This window comes from Anabrus simplex, chromosome 10 (genome assembly GCF_040414725.1).
Source record: "Anabrus simplex isolate iqAnaSimp1 chromosome 10, ASM4041472v1, whole genome shotgun sequence".
NCBI lineage: Eukaryota > Metazoa > Arthropoda > Insecta > Orthoptera > Tettigoniidae > Anabrus > Anabrus simplex.
Window position 1 is genome coordinate 59,629,521 of NC_090274.1, and position 19,537 is coordinate 59,649,057.

Below are 19,537 nucleotides of genomic sequence, written 5' to 3' on the forward strand. Positions count from 1 at the left end.
ACTTATTTACATAACTCTTTATGTATTGCGTTCCTTGGTTCGATACTTTCGGGCGTTTTTTTAAAAACGTCCACACCGAATATAGTTATAAGGGCTTAAGTGAAACTCTGCATTGACTCACATTAGCGCTCGTAGTGGTAGGAAAAAGCAAAGTGCTAATCTAATCGACTAGATAACGATGATTAAGAAAAGTATTGTAATTTTTAGGAATAAGTAAAGAAAATATTCTCATAGTTTATTAAATTTTACTTAAATTCGTAGCTCATATCTCTGGGATGTTTTCAATATTGAGTAGTTTGAATTTTTTGATATTTCTTCATTGTTACGGTAACCTAGTAAGTTGAGAGCCCTCTATCATTTGACACTAAAAGTATTCGATCAAATCACACACTCACAGTATGGACAGAATAACCAAAAGAAGCCGAAGATGGTTTGTATTTAATTAATATTAAGAAAGAACAAATTGCAAGTAGAAAAGAATTTCAAGGGAAAGCCAAGAGGAAATCTGGCAGTAAATGGACGAGGAAAAGAAAACAACACCGAGAAAGGACGACATTTTGTGAAAACAAGAAGAAGAAGAAAACTCATTTTTTCGTAGATGGCCTAATCGAAATCATAATTACAAGCACGACCGACTTGAAGCGTCGCTCTAGCTAGCTCCTTAAAGAGCGCAGCGTGGGATCCAGTCGGCCGTGCTACAAAAATGGCATCCGCCAAAAAAAAAAAATCCAATAAGGAAGTCTATAACAAAACAGGGAAAATTACAGACACGCCGGGCATGATTTTACCGTTCAAACGAACGGACGGAAAAAGGTTGTCCGAAAAGATCTTTCATTGTTTGATTCAAAACCTAAAACCACGATGCGTTGGTTTGGAAACACCAAAGACGATTTTCAAGTTCTAAAGATCAAAGTTAAAGACGCCATTAACAAAGGTCTTTTCGTAAAAAAGAGAAAAAAAAAGCCACACTGATGAACGAGCTAAACCGAGATGAAAAAGCCGAGAAGTCATGGTGTCCCTTGGACAGAGGAACACAAGCAGGCCCACTCAGAAAGAATTAGGGAATTCTGGGCTCCATAGGAAGCAAAGTTCACTAACAAGACTTACCGTAGTCCTCGGGAATAAATAAATAAATAAATAAATAAATAAATAAATAAATAAATAAATAAATAAATAAATAAATAAATAAATAAATAAATAGTTAGTCTGCCTTTGTGGTGTACTGGTTAGTGTGATTAGCTGCCACCCTCGGGTTCGATTCCCGGCTCTGCCACGAAATTTTAAAAAAATGGTACGAGGGCTAGAACAGGGTCCACTCAGCCTCGGGAGGTCAACTGAGTAGAGGTGGGTTCGATTCCTACCTCAGCCATCCTGGAAGTGGTTTTCCGTGGTTTCCCACTTCTTCTCCAGGCCGCTGCCTTCCCTCTTCCTTGTCTGTCCCTTCCAATCTTCCCATGCTCCCCCCCCATAAGGCCCCTGTTCAACATAGCAGGTAAGGTCGCCTGGGCGAGGTACTGGTCATTCTCCCCAGTTGTATCATCCGACCCAATGTCTCACGCTCCAGGACACTGCCCTTGAGTCGGTAGAGGTGGGATCCCTCGTTGAGTCCGAGGGGAAAGCCGACCCTGGAGGGTAAATCAATCAATCAATCAATCAATCAATCAATCAATCAATCAATCAATCAATCAATCAATCAATCAATCAATCAATCAATCAATCAATCAATCAATCAATGTTCTGAGGTTTGCATGTACTCCGCTGCAACCTGAGCTCACTTTTAAATCTTGGTGTGGAATTTGAGTTGGGGAGGCTTGTAGTGTGCAGATCAAGAAGAATACATAATCTCAGGCTTCAAGCTAGAGTATTTAAGCAAACCGGTTTAAAAAAGTCTCTGCCCTGTCGGGAATTGAACGCAGGGCCTTCCGGACCGAATGCCACTAGGCTGACCATTCAGATAAGGAGCCGCAGGCAGATGTTTCGAACATAATTTCCTGCAGAAGAAACTTCTGTAACGATCTGTACCGAACACTTCCGTACAGGTTTCTCGCCTCATGTGTGTGTGTGTGTGTGTGTGTGTGTGTGTGTGTGTGTGTGTGTGTGTGGGGTTGGGGGGGGGGCTGGAGGGGGTGCAACAATTTGGTTGGGGAGCAGCAAATTATTGGTTTGTTCCTCTCCCCAGTTTCCAGAGACACCGCGCTCTGCAGAGGCTGCTGCTATCTAGAAATCAATGGCCGGTTCGGGTACGTTGCCAAGTAGTAGAGTCCACTTGTTCGAGCTAAGACTGCATATGCGTAGTTGCTAGGTTATACACTATATAAAGAAGAACGATCGTCTGTGTTTAGATCTGGAGAGGAGCCAGTGGTTAAGCAAAGTTTGTCTTCTTACACATACTTCCGGAATGAAATTGCAAATCTCATTTCTGTATCAAGAATTTTAATTATCAGATGAATAACTGCAGTTTCCAGGCTCAGAAAGTCTAAAATCCTCTCTTCGAGGACAAAAACACTCCCTTTTAACAGGATGTCGTATCTAATACCATATTATGTTTAGGAAAATTATTTTAACGTGACGTGGATTGCACATTGGGGTACCGAGCTCGATAGCTGCAGTCGCTTAAGTGCGCCCAGTATCCAGTATTTCGGAAGATAGTAGGTTCGAACCCCACTGTCGGCAGCCCTGAAAATGGTTTTCCGTGGTTTCACATTTTCACACCAGGCAAATGTTGGGGCTGTACCTTAATTAAGACCACGGCCGCTTCCTTCCCTTTCCCAGCCCTTCCCTGTCCCATCGTCGCCATAAGACCTATCTGTGTCGGTGCAACATAAAGCAAAAAAAAAAAAAGCACATCGGGGTCTTTTGACATTTTTCTTGATTCGATATGCCCTACTAAGGTGTGCGCTTGAACTTGGTCGCAATTTTTTTCTTCTTCTCTTCCAAATATATCTTCATCCTCTCGCTGTGTTCCTTTCTACGTTGCTCATTCCATCCTGTATTTTTTTCACAAGTTGCTTTACGTCGCACCGACACAGATAGGTCTTATGGCGACGATGGGACAGGAAGGGGCTAGAAATGGGAAGGAATCGGCCGTGGTCTTAATTAAGGTCTAGCCCCAGCATTTGCCTCGTGTGAAAATGGGGAAACCACGGAAAACCATATTCAGGGAGGTCTCATTAGGTTTCTTTTATCCAGTTATTGTCCGAGTCGTTGGCTGAATGGTCGGCGTACTGGCCTTTGGTTCAAAGGGTCCAGAGTTCGATTCCCGGCCGGGTCGGGGATTTTAACCTTAATTGGTTAATTCCAATGGCTCGGGGGCTGGGAGTGTGTGGCGTATTATTCAACATTAGAAATCATCCTAGGTTGGGCCCTCATCTTCAAAGACATGCAGGTCGCCTAATACGCCGTCTACTAGAAAAAGACCTGCACCAGGCCTCTCCGGAGACCATGCGCCATTATTATTATTATTATTATTATTATTATTATTATTATTATTATTATTATTATTATCCAGTTATTGTTATTTTTCACTGATAATACTAAGTTTACAATTTTCTTTGTGAGCTTGTTATTATCCATTCTGTATAAGTGACCCTAAACTATTGTAACCGTCGTTTCCTGGTTGTATCTGTGATTTTTTTCTGTAACTTGCTAGATTTCATGTGATTTATTTTTCATCCGAATTCCATTTTCACATTTTGATCCTAAGATTTTCCTGAGTTTTTTTCTGTCTTGTTTTTCGATAATATTTATTCGAGATTTGCCACCAATTATAATAGTTTCAGATGCATAAAGTGCTTCTGTTTTAACTGCTGTGTTATTATCTGGTAATTTTACCTTTTTTGATGTAGTTCTTTTACTGTATCTGTCCAACTAATTTTGTATGCTTCTTGAAGTTTTTCAAATCTTTCTTTGTTAGCTTGGTGTTTTAACCCCGTTGGTTCAATAAATTCACCTAGATACTTAAATTAGTCTCGGTATATTGACATTATTATTATTATTATCAATATTATTATTATTATTATTACCGAGTGAGTTGGTCTTGCGGCTAGAGTCTCGTAGCTGTGAGCTTGCATTCGGGGATGGAATTTTCGAATCCCCTCGACGGCAGACCCGAACATGGTTTTGCGTGGTTTCCCATGTTCACACCAGGCAAATTCTGCGGCTGTACGTTATTTAAGGCCACGGCCGCTACCTTCCCAAACCTAGGCCTTTCACATCCACCCGTCGCCGAAAACCTTCGATGTATTAGTGCGACGTTGAACCACTAGGAAAAGAAAGAAAAGAAAAAATACAAACTTCCGAATGAAAACTTACAGCAGTGCTTCCCGTAGAGTGCAACCACTTCTCTGTGGGTTTTCCTTAGCAATTTCAGACCGCTTGTCCCCTTTTGATGGCTAGCGATTTTTCAGTTAAAAATTCTGTCCTAGCATGGACCAGGAGTAGAAAGATGATGATGGTGATGAATATTGTTTTGAGAGGAAGTACAACTAACAGCCATACTCTATGTAGCACTAATTAGAGGGAAGATCCGACACTTCGAAAATTGAAGGTATCGGCCAAAGAAAGACAAGGGCAACGAAGGGCGTGGAAATTGACTCCCTAGACCTGGATACGAAATACCATTGGAGTCGGAAAAGGGTAAGAGTTGACCAAGGAAGGTCGCATAAGATATGTGTACGTGAGGAGCCTGGCGTAATAAGTGGAAGTAATGCCACGACTCAGCTAAGGATCCCGTGGTCGCCAAGCCACCTTCCCAAGTCAGAAAGCCCTTGGGGCGCCTTTTAGTTGCCTCTTACGACAAGCAGGATATACCGTAGGATTTATTCTACCTCCTACCTCCCCTACGCACAGATGGTCAGGAGTCGAAACTCAGGCGTCTACGGGGATACCCCGCGCCTAGGTCATTTCACTAACCACACGATTTTCTTTTATTTGGATAATAATTATAATAATAACAATAATAATACAGACATTGTAGACCCATGCATAGCAGATGCTCAGACTAGGGTGAACAGCATCAGCCGTGTACAGAAAACTACGTGTTACTGTATTGGAGACAGCGTTGTGTGTCATAAGTGTGTTGTAGGAATGTTGGAGACAGTAAAAACACAGAGTGCCTCAGCCAAGTTAATTAACCGCTTACAACTAAAATTCGCGTGGCATTAGGCTGAGAATCGAACACATATCCACGAGGGCTAAAGGCCAGACGCTGGCCAGTCAACTCTGAAGCCAGTCATATAAATTACGTATTTAGTAAATAAGGGGATTATTGTATTTCGTTGTATTGAAAAGTTTATACGTTACTGTCTTTTTTTCTAGACGAGTCTAGGTTTTTCCCAATTAAATTTTAAATTAGTGCTGTGGAGTGCAGGACGCCCACTGCGACAGTAACACACTGAGGCAGGGCGGGGCAGAGCCCCGGGGAGTTGATAATGTCGCCGTCCTGATCCAATTCCAGCTCCGACCCGTCTATTCCTCTTAGTGTTAACTCTAACGTCTGATCCCGGGGGTGGACATCTTCACTTGCCTGCCTCGTTATAGCCGCTTCTCGAAAAGTTTCGAGGACTCCAGCTCCTGAACGAGTTGATAATCCTGATATTGAGACGTTCCCTTCGTCATTTCCATGGTCAGAAACGTGCTTGAATAGGCACACAAAAAATGAATGAACAACCACACTTGAACAGTTTTAGTAAATTTCTATTTAGGAAAATCAGGTGATCTCATAAATATGTCTTGCAATGAAATGTGTAATGTGATGTTACCTAGCAACCGTGCAGGCTGTTATGTGAAGTATTGATGGATGGCCATGGCCTGTGCGGCTTTGTTCGTACAGATCTGTGGCCTGCGCAGCTCTCTTTATACAGCTCTATGGTCTGTGCACATTTCTTTATACAGATCGACGGCCTGTGCAGCTCTCTTCATATAGATCTGTGGCCTGTGCAGCTCTCTTCATACAGATCTGTGGCCTGTCCAGCTCTCTTTATACAGATCTGTGGCCTGTGCAGCTCTCTCTGTACAATTCTATGACCTGTACAGCTCTCTTTATACACATCTGTGGCATGTGCAGCTCTCTCTATACCATTATATGACCTGTACAGCTCTCTTTATACAGATCTGTGGCCTGTGCAACTCTCTCTATACAATTCTATGGCATGTGCAGCTCTCTTTGTACAGATCTATGGCCTGCGCAACTCGCTTTACATAGATCCGTGGCCTGTTCAGCTCTCTCTATACAATTGTATGGCCTGTACAGCTCTCTTTATACAGATCTGTGGCCTGTGCAGCTGTCTTTATACAGATATGTGGCCTGTGCAGCTCTCTGTATACAATTATATGGCCTGTACAGCTCTCTTTATACAGATCTGTGGCCTGTAGATCTGTGGCGTGTACAGCTCTCTTTATACAGATCTGTGACCTGTGCAGCTGTCTTTACACACATCTGTGGCCTGTGCAGCTCTCTCTATACAATTCTATGACCTGTACAGCTCTCTTTATGCAGATCTGTAGCCTGTGCAGCTCTGTTTATCCAGATCCATGGCCTGTGCATCTCTCTTTATACAGATTCATGGCCTGAGCAGCTCTCTTTATACAGATCTTTTGCTCTATAGCCTGTGCAGTTCTGTTTATCCAAATCTATTGCCCGTGTATCTCTCTTTAACCAGATCCATGGTCTGTGCAGCTCTCTGTATACGGATCCATGGTCTGTGCAACTCTCTGTATACGGATCCATGGTCTGTGCAGCTCTATGTATACTGATCCATGGTCTGTGCAGCTCTCTGTATACGGATCCATGGCCTGTGCAGCTCTTTATACAGATCCATGGCCAGTGCATATATCTTTATACAGATCCATGGCCTGTGCAGCTCTCAAGGTACTGTTGCTAGGTAACATCGCGACACACATTTTGTTACCGACACTACACTGGCGGAAAAAAATATCCAAACACCATGAAATAAGGAATGTAGAATACGGTAAGTGTGGTAAAGTATTTGTCTAGCTAACATATTTAATTAATTAAAGGTACAAGACTGCATGTTGTTATCCGCTCGAGAATAGTCGTCGCAGATGTGCTATGCTGATCCACTAATAACCGCTGTAATCACCTGACTGTTGAATGCAGGCATGCCAACGTGCATGCATTGTGCCGTACCTGTGCCGTATGTCAGCTTGTGGGATAGAGTTCCATGCATGTGGCACTTGGTCGGCCAATGCAGGGAAGGTTGATGCCGGTTGTGTATGACGCTGGATTTGTCGTCCAATGTCCCATACGTGCTTGATTGGGGACAAACAGGAGGATCGAGCAAGCCAAGGCAACATGTTGACACTCTGTAAAGCACCTTAGGTTACAACAGCGGCATGGGGGCGTGCATGATCCTGTTGGAAAACACCCCTGTTCATGAATGGCAGAACGACAGGTCGAATCACCAGACGGAAGTACACATCTGCAGTTAGTCTGCGTGGGATAACCACGAGAGTGCTCCTGCTGTCATAGGAAATTGTTCCCCAGAACAAATCTCCCGGTGTAGGTCCAGTGTGTCGACACCGCAGACAGGTGAAATGTAGGCGCTCACCTAGCCTCCTTCTAACCAACACACGGCCATCACTGACACCGAGGCAGAACCAGGTTTCATCGGAAAACACAACGGACCTCCACTCCTTCCTCCAATGAGTTCTCGCTTGACACCAGTGAAGTCGCAGACGGTGGTGGTTTGGGGTAAGTGGAATGCACGCCGCAGGGCGTCTGGCTGGGAGCTGTCCTTCAAGCAGCCGATTTCGAATTGTTCGTTGTGTCACTGTGGTGTCAATTGCCCCTCTAATTGCTGCTGCAGACTCAGTCCGCTGCGCCACAGTCATACGCAGAATACGGCGGTCCTCCCTGTCGGTGGTGTTACGGAGACGTTCGGAGCCCGGTCTTCTTGCAAGCGCACCTTCTCACGACCACTGCTGCCAGCACTTATGCACAGTGGAGACATTCCTGCCAAGTCGTTCTGCAATAGCACGGAAGGAAAATCCACCTTCACGTAGCCCTATTATACGGCCTCGTTCCACCTCGGTGAGCTGTTGATACTGGCCTTTTCGTCATCGTAAAGTCATTCTTGACCTATTCACAGTCACTCCGTCCAATCTCACCGGTAACTAACGCTCTCGCACAGTACAGCCCGTATTTAAAGCAAAGCTGATGTGCAACGTCATGAGGCCGCTACTAGTGCCGCGGGAAATTTGAATTAGCGTCATCTTTCAGATGTATAAACGTTCGTTGATCCAGCACAACCCTTTCTTGGTGTTTGGATATCTTTTACGGCAGTGTATTTCGTTGCACACATTTTTGGATGCGTATTTATGTCAAAAATATGTATATTCGTTCCGAGGTAGTGCAGCTCTATCTATACAGATTTATGAGATCACCTGATTTTCCCAAATGGAAATTTAATAAAACTGTTTAAGTGTGGTTGTTCATTCATTTTGTGTGTGCCTATTCAAGCACGTTTCTGACCATGGAAATGAGGAAGGGAACGTCTCAATATCAGGATTATCAACTCGTTCAGGAGTTGGAGTCCTCGAAACTTTTCGAGAAGCGGCTATAGGTTTTTCCCAATTAAATTTTAAATTAGTGCCGTGGAGTGCAGGACGCCCACTGCGACAGTAACACACTGAGGCAGGGCGGGGCAGTGCCCCGGGGAGTTGATAACGTCGCCGTCCTGATCCAAAATAGAGGTGAGCTACATAAAAATTTTAAGCACCTTAAATTTCTGGCAATATTGGGAATCGAACCTAGACCTCAGAGGGTATCAGTTAATGAATTCCAGATATATTCTATAGTTTTGTTGGGTTTTTATTCTACACAAGAAAATGTTATAGCACGCTGCCTCTTTTCAATCTCACTATGTGGACAATGTACATTCTGTTGCTTTTTCAGACCGTCTGAGTGGCTCAGACGATTGAAACGCCAGCCTTCTGACCCCAACTTGGCAGGTTGGATCCTGGATCATGGTATCCTGTCTTTTCCCATTTTTAAGCCAAGCGAATACAGAGGACTATAATCAGTGCCGCTATTTTTCCGTCTCTCTTACCGAGGATGACACACGTTCATCGTATTGGACTCGAAAAACGAAGCACAGATTGATGTTGCAATAACATAACCTTGAAATTGAGAGTGGATTAGATTTACCTTTGAGCTGATGGCTCCGTTTCGTTCGCATGCCTCTCCACGCAATCAATTTGTGTTTGTCCTCTGCCTTCAACGGGCAGACAATATTGCGTGGGCGTGTTGCCACTGTGCAAACTGCTACCTTGTCTTTAACAGCCGCTAACTCTGGGGCGCACGTGTAAACGATACAGCTTTATTGCAGGACGAGTTTACAGGATGGTATTTGTAGTCAGGATGAGGGTATCAACGGAGGCACAATAGTGGAGCGTGGATATCGTTGTGACATGGTCGGCGGCTCCTAACCAAGTTGGTCGCGGTTTGAATCCCGACTAAATATTTGAAATAATAATGCGATCGAATGTATTCCACTGAACAGGAAGGGCTTACTGAAAACATTAAAAAGACAGAAAGGAAGATCTTGAGGAAGATACTAGGGCCCAGGAAAGTGGGTCAAGAATTTAGACTGCGACCAAATGAGGAACTATACAAAAGGACCGAAAAAATCACAACATCCTTCAAGAAGAGAAGACTCTGCTTCTATGGACACATTAAAAGAATGCCACCAGAGAGAACAGCCAAGCGAATTCTGGAATACATCGAGAACAGGAAGACACAAACTAGCTGGCTTAAAGGGGTCAAGGAGGATATGGAGGAAAATAATATATCACAGCAGGCAGTGTACAACAGACAGGAATACAGAAAAATCATCAACAAAATTAAGGTATTCCAAGATCAAAGTAGCAAAAAACGGACCGGCAACAACTGGTCACGAGAACGTAAAGAAGCCCACTCCGAAAGGATGAAGAAGTACTGGGCCGATCGAAAGAGGAAGAACCGTAAATGAATGATGCTTAACGTGGTCCATAGTAGACCTATTCGAAAACAAGAAGAAGAAGAAGTTACGAGGGTAGTCCAGAAACTAATGCACCACATTTCTTCCTTCAACAATTATTTATTGAACACAATGAAACTTATACCGTTCTATGCCCTTCCTCCAGCGAGACACATGAGCGTGTATGCCCTGGCGGTACCACTCCTTGTTTTGTTCACGAAGCCTTTTCTTCACCGTGCGGATCACCTCTTCGTCATCCTCAAAATGTCTCCCACGAATGCCCCAAACAAGTGAAAGTACCGAGCTCGATAGCTGCAGTCGCTTAAGTGCGGCCAGTATCCAGTATTCGGGAGATAGTAGGTTCGAACCCCACTATCGGCAGCCCTGAAGATGGTTTTCCGTGGTTTCCCTTTTTCACACCTTAATTAAGGCCACGGCTGCTTCCTTCCCACTCCCAGCCATTTCCTGTCCCATCGTAGCCATAAGACCTATCTGTGTCGGTGCGACGTAAAGCAACTAGCAAAAACAAAAACAAAAAAAACTAGTGGAAGTCTGAGGGAGCTAGGTCAGGGCTGTAGGGTGGATGGGGGTAACACTGTTCAACCCTGTTTTGTGATGTGTTCCAAAGTCCTTAGACTTATGTCATTACACCCATACTTCCTTTGCTGGTTATCGTTCTGCGTCGGTTCTGGCGAATGAGTACATCAGAATGCTGCATCTTGTCAGGTGTGACGGCCGAGGGTGGCCTCCCCGACCGCTGCAACACTTGGAGCACTGCTGAACCGCTTTCAGATGGCCTCACCCTCTCTGCCCACCGACTAACTATACTTCTGTCGACTGCTGATGCCCCATAAACAACACATAAACGTTTGTGAATGTTTCCAACTGTTTCTTGCTCCGCAGTGAGAAATTCAAAGACGAAACGCTGCTTATAACGCACATTACTTAGAGACGCCATGTTGAACCATTGCAGCAAGTACTGTATGCTATCTGTCCGAAGAAACGGGAACTTTACGTGCGCACTCTGAAAACTACAAATAATTCATATTTAAAGTTTTGCATTCGTACCATTGTTGGGGACTGAGAAAAAAATTGTGGTTAATTTTTTTTCTGGGCCATCCTTCTATGTCTCCGTGGTTCTGGTTTCATGTCGATCTGGAAATTCTGTGACTGTGATCACAATTTTAACAGTTTCTAACCCATAATTATACTGTTTTCGCATTAGAGATGGCTGAAAAATAACTTAGCAGTTATTTTGTCACAGTTACATGCCTGTCACTGTTACAAATATAGCGAGAACAAAAAATAACAGGTTACCGAGTAACGACAACAGAATAACGTACTAGTGAAAACAGTAACTGGGAAGTGGGAACTGACACTAGTAGCAGCTTCCAGACACACAAGTGACTTTCAGAGTTCAGATAGTACGCATATCTTCCAAGTGATAGCGCTTTTGTAGGAGATTACTTTAAGTCAAATATACTATAGTGTATAATATACTCAATAGTGTATTTGTGTAAGTCGGTGCTGTCATCTGGTAACTAAAGTGTAAACTCTTATAACTATACCTCGGATTTTTAGGTGGTAATAGGTTAGAATGCAAAGTAATTTGGTTTGTAGGAAGAGTTATGCAACCCGTTGTACCTTAATGTAGGAAGAATAGAATAAATTCAAGGAGTTCTATAGGCTGTACCCCTAATATCTATGCAAACCTCATAGCATAACCGTTGTACAGTGTAGGGTATACTTGTTACTGCCTTAGGTAAGTTTGCATTCTAACTTATCAGCACCTAATAATCCGGACTCTACTTATAACATATTCAACTGCTCAGGGGTAATCGTTGACTCAGACATCGCGCAGGGCTACCTACATTATAATATTATTATGAGTTTCACCCGTATAATTTTTCTTGTACCATAAATAAATTAATATGCTAACTCTCCATATTGATATTATAGATAACATTACTTCATTTTACTTAATCGATCCCCTTGTACCGCTTTGTCGAGGTTTGCCAGACAGATAATCATGTTCTCTTGTCTTCTATCCTTGTTCGGGGCATTGTCAAACTCACTCGTCTAGATATCAGATTTCTTCTCATTTCATCCGTTACCTCTTGTTAACTTAATAGCAAATAGGAATGTGTGTTTTGCTGCACCGACTTTCAATAGCGTAGTGATGCGTGCGCGCATGTGCTGTAAGGAAACAGGCTTGAAGCCGTGACCAGGCTCAATAAAAGGTGAGTAACGTTGGACGTTATTTTAAACTGTTTACTTTTCACAGTTACTTTATTGTAGCAGCGACAGCAGTAGCAGTTACACAAAAATGTCCGTGTGTCACACCTCTATTTTCCATATTTTTAGCATGGGTATACTTTTCGACTCGGGGTCTTGAACTGGATTTTTGCGTGGACAGAGAACCGACACCGTAATAACCAGGCAGTCAATGTTCATCATCATCTTCTTCTTCCCGTTATTACAGTGTGCCAGAACACTGCCTTCTATACGCGGTAGGTACAAATGGTTTAAACGAGTTTCCACTGTCCTTGACTGGCGTTTCGTCTAACTCACAACAAAGCCCCCTTAGACACGATAACGTCACCGAAGGCAGCAGAATTTTCTCATAATACACATCTTGCGAATATTTATAGTCCTAAAATTATTTGCTAAATGAGTGACCATTTTGTTGAACGTAGATCTTGATAGTTGCGACGTGGCGTGGGAATGTTGTTTGCTGGATCAGCTGCCATATTGTTGGACGTAGATCTTGATAGTTGTGACATGACATGGGAATGATATGTGCCGGATCAGCTGCCATATTGTTGGACGTAGATCTTGATAGTTGTGACATGACATGAGAATGATATGTGTTGGATCAGCAGCCATATTGTTGGACTAGATAATGATAGTTGTGACATGACATGGGAATGATATGTGCTGAATCACCTGCCATATTGTTAGTCGCAGATCTTCATAGTTGCGACATGACATGGGAATGTTGTGTGCTGGTTAAGCTGTCATATTTTTGGACGTAGATCTTGATAGTTGCGACGTGGCGTCGGAATGTTGTTTGCTGGATCAGCTGCCATATTGTTGGACGTAGATCTTGATAGTTGTGACATGACATGGGAATGTTGTGTGCTGAATCATCTGCCATATTGTTGGACGTAGATCATGCTACATATTTCGTTCGATTTTTTCAGAACTCTGTATCTCCCCTGAGGGTGGAGTGAAAGGGTAAACATAATCTGAACCCCCGGTTTGTCGTAAGAGGCTACTAAGAGGGGAACAACCAAATAATCTGTACTCGCTCTCTCGTCTTCTAAGCCCCAAAAGGGTTTGAACCGCGCTATTGATGGTTTTCCGTGGTTTCCCATTTTTACATCAGGTAAATGTTGGGGCTGTACCTTAATTATGGCCACGGTCGCTTCCTTCCCACTCCTAACCCTTTTTTGCTATCCCATCGTCGCCATTAGACCTACCTGTGTCGGTGCGACGTAAAGCAATTTGTAAAAATAAATGATAATAATGATATTGTTTTTACGTTCCAACTACTTCTGACGGTTTTCGAAGACGCCGAGGTGCCGGAATTTTGTCCGGCAGGAGTTCTTTTACTTGCCAGAATACCTACCGACGCGAGGCTGACGTATTTTTGAGCACCTTCAGAAAAATAAATAAATAAATAAATAAATAAATAAATAAATAAATAAATAAATAAATAAATAAATAAATAAATATCGGCAGCCCTGAAGATGGTTTTCCGTGGTTTCCCATTTTCGCACCAGGCAAATGCTGGGGCTGTACGTAAATTGAGGTCACGGCCGCTTCCTTCCCACTCCCAAGCCTTTCTTATCCCATCGTCGCCATCAGACCTATCTGTGTCGGTGCGATGTAAAGCAAATAATAATAAATACAAATAATAATTAATGTTATTTGCTTTACGTCCCACTAACCACTTTTGCGGTTTTCGGGGACGTCGAGGTGCCGGAATTTAGTCCTGAAGGAGATCTTTTACATGCCAGTAAATCTACCGACACGAGGCTGACGTATTTGAGCAGCTTCAAATACCACCGGACTGAGCCAGGATCGAACCTGCCAAGTTGAGGTCAGAAGGCCAGCCCTCAACCGTCCGAGACACTCAGCCCGGCTATAAATAAATGTTAATATATAATATTACTCCGCAATTTTTGTTTATCAGTAGGATGTCAATATCTGTCACCAGACGATGGAGCGCACTCTGCTAAACATGCTGCAAAGTGAATTACTTAATAAAACTTCATAACTGACTGCTAACAGTGATTTATTATGTCGTAAGTGAAGCTTCTTTGTTGAGTTATCGAGCACGCGGCTGTAATTGTGGTAGAGGATATGCCCGTAAAAAAATAAAACGTTTTGTTCTCTCTGGATGTACCATAAATGTTTTCAGTTTTGCGGTACGTAGCAGAAGACTGTTGGGAGTGAAAAGTTGTTGAGCGACGTGGCGGTATGGTAGGCCACCAACTTCACGCGTGTGATTACCTGGTTGCCTATAACGGCTGATCACATAGTATATTTTTACGATCAAAATGTTAATGTGCTAAAACTGAACTAACTTGCATATCGTCCCTACTCTGGCAAACTAGCGAATCTGCAAATTGTCAAAAGGTTAGAGGGGCTGAAGGAAGTTGTGATTACTCATGTAAAATCAATTTTTATATTTAATGATTGCTTTCATGTGTTAGGCATACGGGAACGAGTTGCAGATGTGAGACTTTGTCAGATAGTAGACAATATTTAACCAATAAAATCTACACCAAAACTTCAGAAGTACAGATTCCCTAGTTTGTCACTTTCGCTAGTTTGCCAGAGTGGGGGCGATATGTACAATGCGATTTCAACGTATGTGTAAAACACTTGTTTCGAGATGATTAATATTTTAGATTTCGAGCTCTTTTATCTGCCTTACGCTAGAGGTGAATCTTCCATTTCCTTAACACACTTACCATATCTTCTAATAATGTTATTGGCTCTACGTCCCACTAACTACTTTCACGGTTTTCGGAGACGCCGAGGTGCTGGAATTTAGTCGTTTACGAATTTTCTTTCCGTGCCAGTAAACCTACCGAACTGAGCCAGGACCGAACCTGCCCAGTTGAAGTCAGAAGGCCAGCGCCTCAAGTATCTGAGCCACTCAGCCTTCTGGCAGGTACGTCGGTTACGCCAAGGAAATACAAGGGATGCTATTTTGGGTGTGTTTCAAGTCACAGAGATTTTGTAACATGTGCCAATAAGTATGTGGCTAATATCTCGTGTTAGTTCTAAACATGTTGATTTCACTGTAAATTATTGAAAACCACTCCCAAAATGCAAACAAGACTTCTGTGACACGTCATACAATATACTAACTTATTTTAATGCTTTTAACATGTAATAAGTGCGTCGAAAAACATTACGCTTTAAAAAAGAAGTATGTCTCAATTAATTATTTGGCCATATTTTTTACAAATTTTTTTAGTTTAGAGCAAAAATATACCTTATTATTAAAATTTGCCTGTTTTTTAATGTAACTTTCAGTGACGGTTGCAAAATAAATTCATAAAACATACAGTCGAATTGATTTATTTATGTCATGCGTGGATGGGAGGTACACGAGGAAGTTCTCTGCATCTCTACCGGTGACTCTAATCGGAGGGCTGATATCATAGTCATCAACGGAAAAGACAGCGAAGCAATGGTCTAAGATTCCACCATTCGCTTTGAAAGAGACCTTAATCAGGCTCGGGATGTGGATCTAGAAACGCAAGCTATTTATGTTCCGTGCTTGCCTTACCTTTCATCTAACTATAAAATACGTATCGATCGGTGGATATTCAGGGGCCTGCTGTTCGGAGCAAGAGGCACCTTCCGTAGTCAGACAATTACCTTCCTTCAACATTTGAAAGTTCCATTCTGCGAGTTAGAAAAGATATTAATGCAGATACTAAGAGACTCCCTGCAAATCATTCATTTCCGTCTCTGCCTGAGAACGTGACTAACATTCCTCCCCAACTAACCCTGGAAAAAAGAAGATAACAGCATTAATGATTACATTTCTATTTTTGATAGTTTTAAACTTCATTGAAATTGTAACTGTATTCCGGATCCGAACGGTCGCCCTTATTGGAGGACGGATGATTTATATCTTTAATAAATCTTTCTCTCTACCTAAATTAAGTCAAATGAGGGGTTTGTGATGATTTGGAAGAAAAATAACAGAAAAGGAAAAAAGAAGAATTTCAGTGAATTTTTTCTTTCTTTTTCTTCAAAGCTAACTGCTATTATTGTTTTAAAATTATTACTTTTACTGAGTGACGTAAATTGAGTGTGTGCTCTAGGTGCTCTCCCACTTTTGACTTAAATTCTAAACTGTAACTGATTTCCTGTGTGTTTCAGAGGTGCTTTTTCTGTGGTACGAAGATGTGTACAAAAATCGACAGGCTTGGAGTTCGCCGCGAAGATCATCAACACCAAGAAGCTTTCGGCTCGAGGTAAGTTGCAATTCAGTTCATGTGCCCAAGAGTAGTTCACACTTTTTAGACGATGCTGACGTTTCAGAAATAATTTTCAGAGCTGTTTCGGGTGCTGGGAAAACAGTCTTTTCTAACAGTTTTGGTCCATAATAACATGGTCTCATCTATCGTGAGCAGAGATTTTAGTTTGTTGCCATCTGGCGGGCTGCACATCAATTTCGATGTTACGTTTTACTCCAGGCCTACTAGATGGCAGAGTAAACTGAATCCCTGCCGGGAATCGAACGCGGGACTCCTGTGCCCAAAGGCCAGCACGCTAACCATTTAGCCAGGAGCCGGACATCGTACGATGAGTGTGGAATGGACTTTTTTCCTCGCCCTTCAAATATCCGACTACTTCTGTCGGGTTTGAACCCGCTATCTTGGGATCCGGAGGCTGACACTCTACTATTGATCTTCGGAGGCAGCTGGTCCAGAGTTGAGACTTTGCTTAGCAGTCATGTCGGGGACATTCAGCCTAATTTTATGGCTATTTATTGTGGTAGATATTCACAAACCTCAGTAACATTTGCGCAAGGAAACAAAATATACATCTTCACAGCTGAATGCTGGAAATCATGTTTCACGGTGCTAAGAGAAAGATACTTCACTTAGAGGTCAGCAGTTCGGTTTTGTCCAAAGTTGTTTCGTACCTAAACTAGGAAATCCAGGGATATGGCGTCTTTCAAATGCCAGTAGAATTTTCGCAATTCTAGTTCCGAATGACTGTGGTTACAAATAACACAGGATTCCCATTTTTAAGCTCACATGCTGTGACACAGGCACTGTTACTGATAACCACCCATCTCGCTTCGTGTCACTGTTTGTGAGCTCTTGATCCTTTGTATCGTAAGGCACGGGTGCCTTTGTACCTTCAAAATTATTAATTCACTGTCGAATTCCATTCTGCAAATTAAAGTACAAAACGAACGCAGATGGGCCACGCACGTTGTTCAAACAAGAGGACAAGTGTGGGGAGGCACTGAAAGGGATATCACGCAAACAAAGTAGACCTCGGCGCCATTATGGAACGGGCGACCTTGAAGACGCCCGTCCTGTCCAGCAGCGAGAAATCACGCTGTGTGTGGCCCTTCCCGTCCGAGTTATTACTGTGCATTTTTGACGCGATATTTCACGCAGTAACGCAACGTGAAATCACGCAAGTGTGGCCGTAGGAAGAAGTCAGAATTGGTCTCTTAGTGTGCGATCATCAAGGTATATCTTATTCCCGCTGCTATGGAACGAATTTGCAACATTTAATTTAGAACCCGTTGTTATCTGCAGTGAACGTTGGGATCAATATGCCGGTCTGCACCCTCGCTGTAGCCACACTGATATTACTGTAGCTTTTATCTGAGGCGGAGAGCGAGCGGTTTGGGTACAGATCAGTGGTAGCGCCCACATCCCACAGCGACCAAATGTAAATGACCACCTCATCACCGCACACTAATACATTTTAATAGGGGTGAGGCTGGTAACCACCCTGTGGCTTTGAAGGCGCTGCCATGGTATTATTTATTGGCCAGCTGATGGGGAGGTCTTATAACTGACCCCATAGTTAAGCCATGGGATCAGTGAACTGCAGAGCCGGACTTAACTTGACTTATACTGGAAGTCGTCTCTCCTTCGTTAGAGAACCTATACCCGTAATATTAAAAGAAGGGTTGTGAAAAATAGCGGCGGAGAGAGGAGGATTGCACGCGCTATTGCACGGTGTTGGCACATTCCTGCTTTTCCTTCTCTTCCGGCTCACTTTTTCGTTCGTTCAGATCTCTGTGTTCTGTTGTACGTAACTAAGAAGTGAGACGTTTGGCAATTCCAAGCAACACGAGGCGACCAGGAGATTTATCTCCATGGCAACCACAGTGTGTGCACCATCGTTTCCGCGGCAACCATACCTCATACTCCCATCTCCCTTTTCAGACAGGCAGTAAACAAACCTCCCTCCAAAAACTGTCAGAACGCATATTTCAATATTACAATTATAAATCGTCAACATCCGAGCGAGTTGGACGTGCAGTTAGGGTCGCGTAGCTGTGAGATTGCTTTCGGGATATAGCGGGTTCGAATCCCACCGTTGACACCTAGTTTGAGGGAGATAATTGGACTTGTAACAGAGGATAGAAATGAAGATAGATCTCCCTCAATCGATGTACAGGGTACAGTACGTAGGTAGGAGGGAGGGAAAGGAAGGGCAGAAGTTGTGGAAGAAAGGTGGGTTAATGACCTAAGGTCACGGAAAACGAGGGATAAAGGTTTTCCTCAGTAAGTGGGCCTAGGAGAGGTGTCGGTGAGGAATTGGTATGAGCCACCGCAGCTAGATCACCAGAGGGAAGACGGAAATCAGGGAACTGTTACAGAAAAGGTGCGAGGCAAGGGGAAGGGAAATGGTAGGAGAGAGAAACGTGCAGTAGAGGGTAGGAAGAGGGAGGTGGAACGTGGTAGTGAGAGGGAGTAAAGGAAGGAGGCATCAGGAAAGTTAAGGGTGTCTAGGAGAGAAGGGGATCTAATGAGGTGGGTAGGCATGAGGCTCTGGTCATGGATGACTCAATTGCTAGGCGTGTAGGGAAAGTGTGTGGAGGAACGGGAACCAGGGTAGAGCCTTAAACAGGAATTAGTTTAAGGCAGATGTTGAGGAAAATAGGAGGTAGCCCTGACAGCCCTGAAGATGGTTTTCCGTGGTTTCCCATGTTCACACCAAGCAAATGCTGGAGCGGTACCTTAATTAATTCCACGCCTTTACTTTTCTCATCCTTGCGTCGGCAAAGACGTGCGGTGTTAACCCACTAGCAAATAAACAAACAAATAAACAAACAAACAAACAAACAAAGCTTTATACAGTTCTTCCATGTCAAAAGTGCAATCTCATCTACAGATAGTGAAAGGGTGTTTAACAGAATATTATTAAATTCTTACCGGGCAAGTGGCTCTGAGGTTTGGGTCCCGTAGCAGTGAGCTGGCATTCGGGAGGTAGTGGGTTCGAAAAATTCCGGGGGCGAATATAGCCCCAGGTCAAGTACAGAGTTGTACTCT

General features: G+C 43.2%; 1 protein-coding gene across 10 annotated transcripts in view; it reads left to right on the forward strand.

Annotated features, from left to right (window-relative positions):
* The window catches only part of CaMKII (Calcium/calmodulin-dependent protein kinase II), a 1,009,248-nt gene that overhangs the window by 270,653 nt on the left and 719,058 nt on the right, over positions 1-19,537 (forward strand). For all 10 annotated transcript variants that reach the window (XM_067154892.2, XM_067154895.2, XM_067154898.2 and 7 more), the window contains exon 2: positions 16,389-16,483. In XM_067154892.2, the coding sequence (XP_067010993.1) occupies positions 16,389-16,483 (95 nt within the window). The remainder of the gene's footprint in view (positions 1-16,388; positions 16,484-19,537) is intronic.